At 37.1% G+C, this 10593-nt stretch overlaps 1 protein-coding gene and 1 pseudogene across 3 annotated transcripts; one reads left to right on the top strand and one right to left on the bottom strand.

Annotated features, from left to right (window-relative positions):
• The first annotated feature begins 4295 nt into the window (after nucleotides 1-4295).
• LOC121760427 lies at nucleotides 4296-5670 on the top strand (annotated as a pseudogene).
• Nucleotides 5206-9584, bottom strand: LOC121760228. Of its 3 annotated transcripts, none has more exons than XM_042155873.1 (3): nucleotides 9318-9584; nucleotides 8287-9255; nucleotides 5206-5506 (listed from the first exon to the last, which is right to left on the bottom strand). In XM_042155873.1, exons 1-2 carry the CDS (start codon nucleotides 9579-9581, stop codon nucleotides 8287-8289), a joined length of 1233 nt encoding a protein of 410 aa, XP_042011807.1. In that variant the 5' UTR covers nucleotides 9582-9584; the 3' UTR covers nucleotides 5206-5506. The 3 variants fall into 3 exon arrangements, with proteins under 3 accessions (XP_042011807.1, XP_042011806.1, XP_042011805.1); XM_042155872.1 differs by lacking the exon at nucleotides 5206-5506 and adding an exon at nucleotides 5664-6107; XM_042155871.1 differs by lacking the exon at nucleotides 5206-5506 and adding an exon at nucleotides 6178-6447.
• Nucleotides 9585-10593: the final 1009 nt, after the last annotated feature.

Here is a 10593-nt window from a genome sequence, read left to right as displayed (position 1 = left end):
AGGTAGAGCACAAAGTGGCTTTTATAATGGTAAGTCTCGACATATTCGTCGGCGACATAATACCGTAAGGCAGTTGATCACAAGTGGTGTTATCTCAGTTGACTATGTAAGGTCAGTGGATAACTTAGCGGATCCTTTAACAATAGGTTTAAACCGTGATCAAATGCATAAATTGCTAAAAGGAATGGGACTGAAAACCACATCTTAAAAGATGAGTATAGTGGTAACCCAACCATACGATTGGAGATCCCATGGGATTGGTTCAATGGGAAAACGAAGCTATACAAATCTAGTTGTAACACTCAGAAGATTTTAATCTTCTCTCATTCTTTAGAAAGCATTGAGTGTTGTAACCTGCACGTGGTAAGAGGTTAAGTCTTTTGACTTTTAATGATTCTTGAAATCTCAAGGAGATGCAGTATGGCAGGATACTCATAAAAGAATCACCTATGTAAGTGAGAAGTGAGGCCGCTTCGTGTGTGTGAGTCACTTATGAATTCCAAAGAGGTGTTCCATGGCCGAAACGGACACAAACGTGAGAACTGATGGAGTTGAGACAATATTGTGTTGATGCTATTGACTAGGCATACACCAAGGAGGAATAGTTCAAGGCATCGCGTCTACTAGCCCGCCGGTATGTCCGATAGTGTTGATTATGGAAGGTTCAAAACAACAAGTTACCTCTCCAAATACAGTATCGTTTCTTGAGAACTGAGCAATAGAGTCTGCATGCATTCATACACGTCTTGTGTTGGTTTGAGCTTGCAGTGCTCTAACCAATGTGGGGGATTGTTGAAAACTTGTAAAATTTGAAAAGGCTAGGCCTTTGGCCTTTCTTCTCCAAATGCATTATGTGATGCCTTAATGCCATGACTCTTCATGTAGGCTCACATATCCTATAAATAGATGGAGTTTTGGGAGATGAGAACAGACAACCAACAATCATTCTCTCTTCTCTCTAGCTCAAGCATTCTAGTTCGCATCTTAGGAGCATCGCATTGTTCGGTTCTCGCCTCCAATTCAAGTTCGCCGGAGCCTACGAGTTTGAGGTGCTTCAACTCGATAGGAGGAAAGTCGTTTCATCTTTGGGGACATTACGCCAATCCGTGAGCACTAGCCGGGGCGTATTTCGTCCTGCGGAGAGAGGGTCACCTCGACTCGACTTGAAGAAGACTACAGTTTGCATCTTGGTCCTTTTTATTGTATTTACTTTGTTTCATTTACCTTTCAGTTTTTGTGTTTTTTGTAATAGCAAGGGTTGCCCGTGTAAAGGCTGCAGTATTTCCAACAATATGTTGTGATTACAATCTAAAAACATTGGAGGTGGTGCAGATTATGTTCCCTCTTGGTAAGACTAGTGACATGATTTTTGGGTGTTTGGTATCCATAATCTTCTGTGGTTACATTGTGTATGACGCCGATGATCTGATCAAGCGTTTCAGCTACGACGAGTTCATCTTGGCTACGATTTGTCTATGTTTGGATATCCTCAACCTCTTCCTTCATTTGTTGGCACTGTTCAAAGATGCTGATAGTTAAAATGTGGTTGAAAGTCCTTATATGGATAAGTGTAGAAAGTTTACCTTGTGAGTGTAGATGAAGGGAGGGTTGAATCTTGATTTGTGTAGATGATTGAAGTTGAATTATTGACAAATATTTGGGTCCTTTTTTATTCTTTTTCAGTTGATTGTGTTCTCATCACTATAAATACATGCCACATGTGCATATATATCTAGTTTAATATTAATATATTGGTTGTTACAATGTTGAGAGAGGCAAATAATATACTCTCTTCGTTTTACAAGAATATGCATTATTTTCTTTTTAGTCCGTTTCACAAGAATATGCACTTTTTAATTTTGAAAACTTTTTTCTCTCTAATGAGGTGTGATCCATTCTCCACTAAAAATACTTTAATTACCTTTTCTTTACACATATCTCTTACTTTACTAATTGTACATTAAAATCCATATCCAATCAAAAGTGCATATTCTTGTGGAACATGGGGTGCATCAAATTGAATTAGGAACTTCCAAGTTCCAACTAGAGTCGAGTTTCATATCGATATTTCAAATCGTTATCGTATCGAAAATTTTGATATATCGAACTTTTGATATGGATAATATCAATATCATTACCGTATCGATATTTCGATATATCGTACCGAAATTCGATATACCGTTCAGAACGATATATCAAAGATCGATACGATATACTGAAATATCGTACCGTTTCAAATACATGTATATCGAAAAATATAATTTCAATATGTATTGAATTTATGGTATATATCGATAATTCAATATGTATTGATTTTCAATATAATTCGGTATATCGAAAATATCGATATATATCGTATATTCGATATAAAACGATATATCGCGATATAAGGAAATTCATATCGTTATCGTATCGAAAACTTACGATACGGTATCGTATTGTATCGAAAATTACGATATACTGAAAATTTGATAATTTTTCGATATTTTTCAATACGATACGAGCGATATATCATTTTTTCGATATTTTTCCCGAGCCCTAGTTCCAACCATGTCTCCATATGAACTATGCTGAGTTAGACTATTTATTACACAACTCGCTCAAATAAATTATTATCACACGATATATAAAGATCTGAAATGGCTTGAATTAGTTGAATTCGTGTAAATGATTGGAAGTTGGATTTTTCATAAAATTTCCAATATTTCATGTTCTTTCACGTGATTAATCAAAATCATGCTTGGCAACACGCGCCTCTATGTTTTCATAGAGTCAAATTTAAAACAACTAGTGACAATAACTCAAATTAGATATCTAATGCATCAATGTTTTCATACATGTCAAATTTAGAATTGAGATCCTTTTGATTCTGAAAATAAGATAGTTTAAGGTCGAAACTCAAGTATGAAAAGGTCTTAACTCTTAGGCCATGTTTGGTTGGCGGGAAAGTAAAGTTGGTAAGGAAAATGATTCCTGGGAAAATGATTCCCGGGAATATGATTTCTAATAACTTTACTTTCATGTGTTTGGAAAATATCAAGATTTGAAAGTATATATTTGATTTAAACACTAAACTAAAAATATACTTATTATTTTTTATTTATAAAATATAATAATACATATTATTTAATAAATTATTAATTACAAATGATAATAATTATATTATTTTATTTATTATTACGATGGATAGTTTAAATTAATAATTATTATATTATTATATAATTATAATTATATTTAATTATTTAATAAATTATTATTATTATGATAATAAAAATAAAAATAAATATTAATAATATAGTTATAATTATGATAATTTGAATTATAGTTATTTATTATCCTGAAATTAAGTATGGTTTATACTTTTAAATTATTTTTAAAACATTGTAATAAATAATAACAATAATGATGATGATGATGATGATAATAATAATAATAATAATAATAATAATAATAATAATAATAATAATAATAATAATAATAATAATAATAAATTGTACTATATTGCATTAAATATGTAAGAATCCCAAAACTGGGAAAAAGAATACCTAAGAAAAGTTAGGATTCAGAATCCTGGAAAGTTGTACTAACTTTCTTTGTTTCAGGATTTTGATTACTTTCCCAGTTTGATTAAAAACGGAAACAAACACAGGAATTTAAAATTTAAGGAATCAGATTACTTTCCCAGACAGAATCCTGGCAACCAAACATGGCCTTAAAGTAATTTGCTCGTATACTAACTACTAGGAGTGCAAAATATTGATATATAATTGAAAAGTGGTTATAGCCCTTGTATTGTAGGACCAACATTCAATATATTATTCTAATATATAGTTATGCATTAATTAATTTGGAGGTTCACATTAGCTGTGCTAGCAAATTAATTTTTATTCTGGCTATATATATTCTGAATTCATGCTCTTAGAACATCAGAAGGAAATACTCCATTGATCAGTGGTGAAAATGTCGAACGAGAGAGGTGATGATATTGAGGCGGCTCTCTTGTCTTCATTTATGGAAGAAAACCCACAGCTGCGATGGGCATTTATTCGTAAAGTATACGCAATCCTCGCCGTTCAACTCATTGCCACCATCCGGTTGCAGCCTTCGTCGCGGACCACCAATCCGTTGCTCTTTTCTTCGGAACCACTTGGGCTGGCTGGGCTGTTTACGCAGTCATCTTAATAGCTGTTTTCATTGGTGAGAAACTTTATTTTTTCTTAAATAAGAGCGTTTAATTTTAATATGTGTCGATGCACATCTGAACTCGCATTAGTATGATATTTTATGTCGCAGTTATGGGGTTGCTCTATGCTCTCCAAGATGACCATCCCATCAACTTCATTTTGCTTTGCATATTTACACTCTTTATAGGACTACTTGCTGGCCTTGTAGTGTCATTCATTAGTGGTGAGTATTCACTTTGAGATGAATCAAGTAAATCAAATCCATCATTTTTACTTCTTGCATATCTAATCTAATCTGTCACCAAAACCAACGATGATAATAATAGAGGAAGCGGCCGCGACACTGGCCGTGGTGGTATCTCTTACGCTGTACACATTTTGGGCAGCGAGGAGAGGCGAAGACTTCATCTTCCTCATTCCCTTTGTGATCATATTCCAGGTCAAGATATTTCTTGTATTACTGAAGTCTTGACTTGACTAAAGACATATAATGTTCGTGTTTGTGTTCGTGCAGATCTTTTTCCCATTGGGAAAAATCTCAACAATGTTGTACAACGGGCTTTTCATACTCCTCCTTTGTTCCTACATCATAATCGATACGTATACTTTGTCCGATCGGTACACCTACAACCAATACATTTGGGCTTCGATTATGCTCTACTTGGACATCCTCTACATTTTCTTACAATTATCAAAAGTAGTAATTAAATGTATTGGTAGTAGAAATTGATTGTATTATTGCATTGTTTTTAGTTTGATATGTTGCATTGCTTTTATTTCAGATAGCTGTCTTGTTATTACACTCACATTCTATAACTCATTGCACTCGATTTATTTATAAAATTAATTGTATAAAAATGAGACTTCATTGCACTAACCGTTTCATCTCATATTTATTAAAATTAGAGCCGGAATAAAATTAAAACTCCTATTGGTGGATAAATTTTGAAAAATGCTACAACCAGATTCATGTTTTGCGAGACCATATTCAACTTGTAAGTATATTAATCAATATCTCGTCATTGTTTCGTCTTCGGCTTTCCAAATAATACCATGTTCATGTTACTTGGTCAGATACAAGATGGTGCAGCTCACGCCATAATAAATTTTAGAAGCACACACCTATATTAAAATTTATACAAGATGGTGCAGCTCATGCTCACGCCCTGCGTCCACATCTCGTACCGCCTACAAGTCCCTCCCCGGCCACAACATCTACCACCACATCAGCACATACCATAAATTACAACAATTCTCTAATCTACATCACGCTTCTTGGTGAAGGTGTTTCCCACGTGCCTGCTCTTCATCTTCAGCATCACCTGTGGATGTAAACGGATACAATTTTCCAGTGAAGATCTCGTTTGAGAGCAAGCATCTCTTGATTGCTCGAGACAATGTTACTGCTAGCAGAGGTCAGGTGGTCGCGATCGGTAGCAGAGGAATAGGTAATAAAGAGAGAGATAAGAGGGAGGGAGATAGATAAGTGAACGATACTTTCTATTGCTGATAAAAATTAATGGCCTTCGCAAGAGTTTAAATAGAAAATCTAAGGACCCTTTTATGCAATCTGGAAAAGAACCGACAAAGAAAACCCTGAAAGGGGCTTATACTTCGCCTGACTCTATTACATTTAATTAATAAAAATACAAAGATAGGCAAATCTAAATGTAATCTTCCAACGTGGACGTCTAACATCACGTCTTGGCCTTGGTGAGGAAGAGGATGAGGGTAAAATGGAGTTGTGGCAATTGGCATGCAGTTTAGGGTGTGTAGTGGATGATAGATATGGATGCATGAGGTATATAGTGGGATAGAGGCTTTAGCAGAGGATCTGTATCAACTCCCCCAGTCTATATTATGTACTCCACACAATACTTGTTTCAACAAATGCAAAAATGAATTCATTCTTAGCTTTTTTTCCTGTAAACACAAAAGCAGTAAACTGATATTCAAAAGAACATCAATAAAACTTTAGGTACACTCTTCCAAAGATATCAAGACCAAATTACTTAAACTGTGATATCAATAACATATGGAAAAACAAATGTTTCGATTTCCAAGACAAAAATAAATTGTTTCTGTCAAACTAAACAAAGCATATCAGAAAAGTCTCAAGTAACCAATTCAAATTCCATACCACCAACTAAACTTATAATGCAAAAACTAGAATGGCCACAACCTCCACTTCGACCACGACCTTTCCTATTTTCAGCTGGATCTTTAAATTGAACAATCCTTTTGCGAGTGACAACAACCGGATCTAAAATAGGAATATCACCTTCATCAATTTCTATTGCTTCAAATGTATTTTGGCTTCCATCTCTTTGAATTTATTTTTGACAAAACAGATTTTCTCCCCCGAATCAATTGCTGCATTTTATATAACTCTTGTTTCATCTCTTGAAATTGTTTATACTCCTTGGACAAGTGTGGATATGCACCTGCAAAAGAAATGCTAAAATGTGGTATTTATGCATCCTTCCGCCATCGCCACAAAATATAATTTTCGTTGACATGATTAATTTTTTGAATACCAAAACCTTTAATTGATGACAACACAAAATACTTTTCCTCTCGAATTTCTTGCAATTGCACTCAAAATAGCCCCAGTAGGTGGATGCTCAACAATGAATTGTACCTCGTTGGGAGAGGGATACTTGCTCAATGTATGGATGTATGTGTCTTAGTAATATCATATCTATCCCAGTGTTGTTAGGGTCGCGGGGCGCACCGGGTCGATGAGGTGAAAATTCGGGTCGCGGGTCGACGAGTCGACGGGGTCGAGAGACCCACAAAGCTAGGTTAATTTTTTTGCCTTTTAATATTAAATAAAATAAATATATTGCTCTAATGTTTATAATACATCAAATAATATAAATGTAGACGCAATTCATGTGAATAGAGATAAAATGGAAAATAGAAATGATCAAAATATCAAAACAATTCATAAGTCATAACACAATAGATAATTGAAACCATTGTCTGAAAATATCAAAACAAAGGAATATATGAAGGGTGGCAGCAAAAGATCTTTGAATTGTTTATTTGTTTAGGAGTGAAGAGGCCGAATTCTAAAGTGTAGAAAGTAGGTTTGAAAAGTTTGATGTGGTGCATGCATATATATAGAGAATTGTGATTGAGAGAGACAGAAAACATGTGAGAGATTTGAGAAAATCAGAGATAACATGTGTTTAGGGCGACCCAGGCGACCCACTCGACCCAGGCGACCCAGCGGCGACCCTGTATCTCGATCAACCCACCCATGTTGGGGCGGTGATGGTCTCGACCCAGGCAACCCGGGCGACCCGAGCGACCCGAACGACATTTTGACAACACTGATCTATCCATTGCACTACTATCATACTTCAACAAAATGAGATACTTGTTTTTGAAGTAGCTCCATAATATTATTAGCGTACACCTTAGCAAATTGTATCAAATTGTGATTCAGTTTAAGTGCGAATCACAATTTGCTAAGGTGTACACTAATAATATTATGGAGCTACTTCAGAAACAGTGAAGAAGATTTGGAATTGCAATCTCATTTTGTTGGAGTCTGATAGTAGTGCAATGGATAGATCATAGATATGATATTACTCAGACACGTACATCGAGCAAGTATCCCTCTCCCAACGAGGTACATTTCATTATTGAGCATCGGCCTGGGGGCTATTTTGAGTGCAATAGCAAGAAATTCGAGAGCAAAAGTATTTTTTGTCGTCATATATTGAAGGTTTTGGTATTAAAAAAATTGATCATGTCAACGAATTGTGGCAATGGCGGAAGGATGTATACATGCCACATTTTACCATTTTTTTGCAGGTGCATATCCACACATGTCCAAGGAGTATAAACAATTTCAAGAGATGGAACAAGAGTTTATAAAATGCAGCAATTTGGCAAATGATTCGGGGAAGAAAATCACTTTTGTCAAAGATAAGTTCAAAAAAATTCAAAGAGATCATAAGAGATGGAAGCCTGCTGGCATAACTTCTCTTTGAAGCCAAAATACATCCGAAGCAATAGAAACTGATGCGATAATATTCCTATTTTAGATTCGGTTGTTGTCACTCGCATTAGTATGAAGAGAGTTACTTACCTATCTGTTAGCCTGCAAACCTTTACCACCATAGTATTGCTTTGTAGTTTCTTTCGCGAATTCTACAAATGTCATCCCATCGCGCAAGCGTGAAGACAGGGGAGGAACAATCTCCTGAATTTTCCGAGCCAATCCATTCAATTCATGCCTAGCACTACAAGTTTCCTCGTCACGTAGCTCTGTACCCTGACCTCCTAATCTTAAATGTTCATCGGGGTAGTTTGCAAGTGAAAACGTCTTGCTCCATGCCGGCTGTAGAAATATAACAAAAGTCTCCCTGCTCAAATTCTCCATCTTGTCCGGTCTTGAAACACTATGGAGGGTAGCTCTAAGCCTCCCCCGTGATAACACATCTGCTGATTCTCCCACCTGAACAATAAAACTCCCTCGTGGCGCCTTCACCATAACCACACAGTTCATCTCAGGATGAAAGACTTGCAGGTACGTATGGCCACTAGGAGAGTCGCACTCTCGCTCATCACTTTCATTCGACAACATAAACATTGGCATTGTCAAAATCGTAAAAATCCCATAATCGTAATGCCACTGCTGCCACAGCTTTGAGTTACCATCGTCACCATAATCAGATTTACAATTCTCCCCCAAACTAACCCTGCTACGGCGCTTCCTATTCTCCGCCTCGTTGATGGCAGCATTATCAGCAACAGAGTGATAATGTATCAACCGCCCTTTCGCTGTACCACTCTGCAATAAGCTCTGTTCCAGCTCACACCCACCAATTTGTTGATCACAAACTCGAGCAAGACAAAGCCCCAATTCCATCATACAAAACCCTAATTCTCGAAATGCAAACCCTAGATCCTTAAATTCCCCTGATTCAACCTCTTTAGACACTGCCCTATCCCCAAATCCAAATTTGAAGTCATCATCATACTTCATTTGCATTGCAAAAGAAGACACGGTTCTATTCAAATCCTTCAACGGAACATCGCTCCCCAGATTATGATCCTACGAGGTTGCTTAAGAAATTAAGATCAAGTCAATGAAATAAGTAAAGGTTTGATTATTACCTTGAGAATCCTTTTCCGATCATCGTTTCTGAGAAGAGCGAGCTTTCGGGCCAAAGGGAGCAGAGTTTGGGAGGTTTGGGCTGCAGGAACACCGGTAATGGAGAGAAGGCCCGGCCCGTTACGGCCGAGGCTTTGCATTATCGATATGGAAATTGATGCGAGGCGTTGAATTTCATCGTTTGATGTGGGAATTTGGTGGGACGACAACGCCATGAGATCGGCGTATTGAAGGTGGTAGAGTTCCAAGATTTCATTTTCTTCCATCTATCAACCTGCAAACACCACTTAGGTTTGGGGTTTTCGAAGGGTTTATATTTTTGGATTGCTTAGGCCATCCACTATTTGCGGGCCCCACTGTACTTTTTTACTCCATTTCATAATTAAGGAACGGAACCTGCAACCCTCCGTTCCTTAACCGTTCCTTATATTACTATTCATTCAATTTCATTTTTTATTTTTATTTCCAACTCAATTCAATTAAAACAAACACACTTTAATAAAAAACAAACACACTTTATTAAAAAACACACAACATTAAAACAAAGTTACAACTTAAACTTAAAAAAATAAAAAGCATACAATTAAAATCCTAAAAAATAAAAGTACACAATTTTAATAATTTCATCCGCCAAAGTTTGTCCAAATGTGTTCAATTAGATCCTGTTGGAGTTGGGTGTGTGCGCTAGAGTCGCGTGTCCTTGCACGAATAGATAACCGTTCTTGTATAGACGGACGCGCTCCACTTCGAGGCGGACTACTTGCGGTTGAGCTTCCGGGGGATTCGGGGGTCGAACCAATTTCCCGCATGGGTAAAAAAATAAATAAATAACGGCAAAAAAAAACGGTAACAATACCGTTGCAAATTTTTTTTTATTTATTAAATTCGAATTTTTTTAATAAAAAAATTGAATTATTGCGTCACCGTGACGACGCCCACTCGCGGGGCAGCGAGTGGGCGTCACGCGTCGAATGGGAGGCTGCCACGCCGCCTCGGCGCGTGGCGGAACGTGTCGTGCCGCGTCTCGCGGGAACGGCACCCGGCACGACACCGGCACGGAATGGCGACGACACGGGCAGCTGCAACGCGTGCCGCCGCGGTTCCGTTCTTCCGGAACGAAATAAGGCACCGCAACGGCACGCGTTGCGGGTGCTCTTAAGGGCATCTCCAATGGAATTCGCCCAGCAATAGCCCAGCCACAAACTCCTCCTGCCATATCATAAGCAGTAAAAAATTTCATCCCATATTATCAGGACAAGCAAATAGCCCATCAATAGC

This window comes from Salvia splendens, chromosome 13 (genome assembly GCF_004379255.2).
Source record: "Salvia splendens isolate huo1 chromosome 13, SspV2, whole genome shotgun sequence".
Lineage (NCBI taxonomy): Eukaryota > Viridiplantae > Streptophyta > Magnoliopsida > Lamiales > Lamiaceae > Salvia > Salvia splendens.
The sequence above is the reverse complement of the archived record's forward strand: the minus strand, read 5'-3'. Positions and strand labels throughout refer to the sequence as shown.

Coding starts and splice junctions, on each gene's coding strand:
- LOC121760228 (XM_042155873.1), bottom strand. CDS start 9,581: ATGGAAGAAAATGAAATCTTGGAACTCTACCACCTTCAATACGCCGAT. Junction 9,256..9,317: donor ATCGGAAAAGGATTCTCAAG/GTAATAATCAAA, acceptor GCAACCTCGTAG/GATCATAATCTGGGGAGCGA.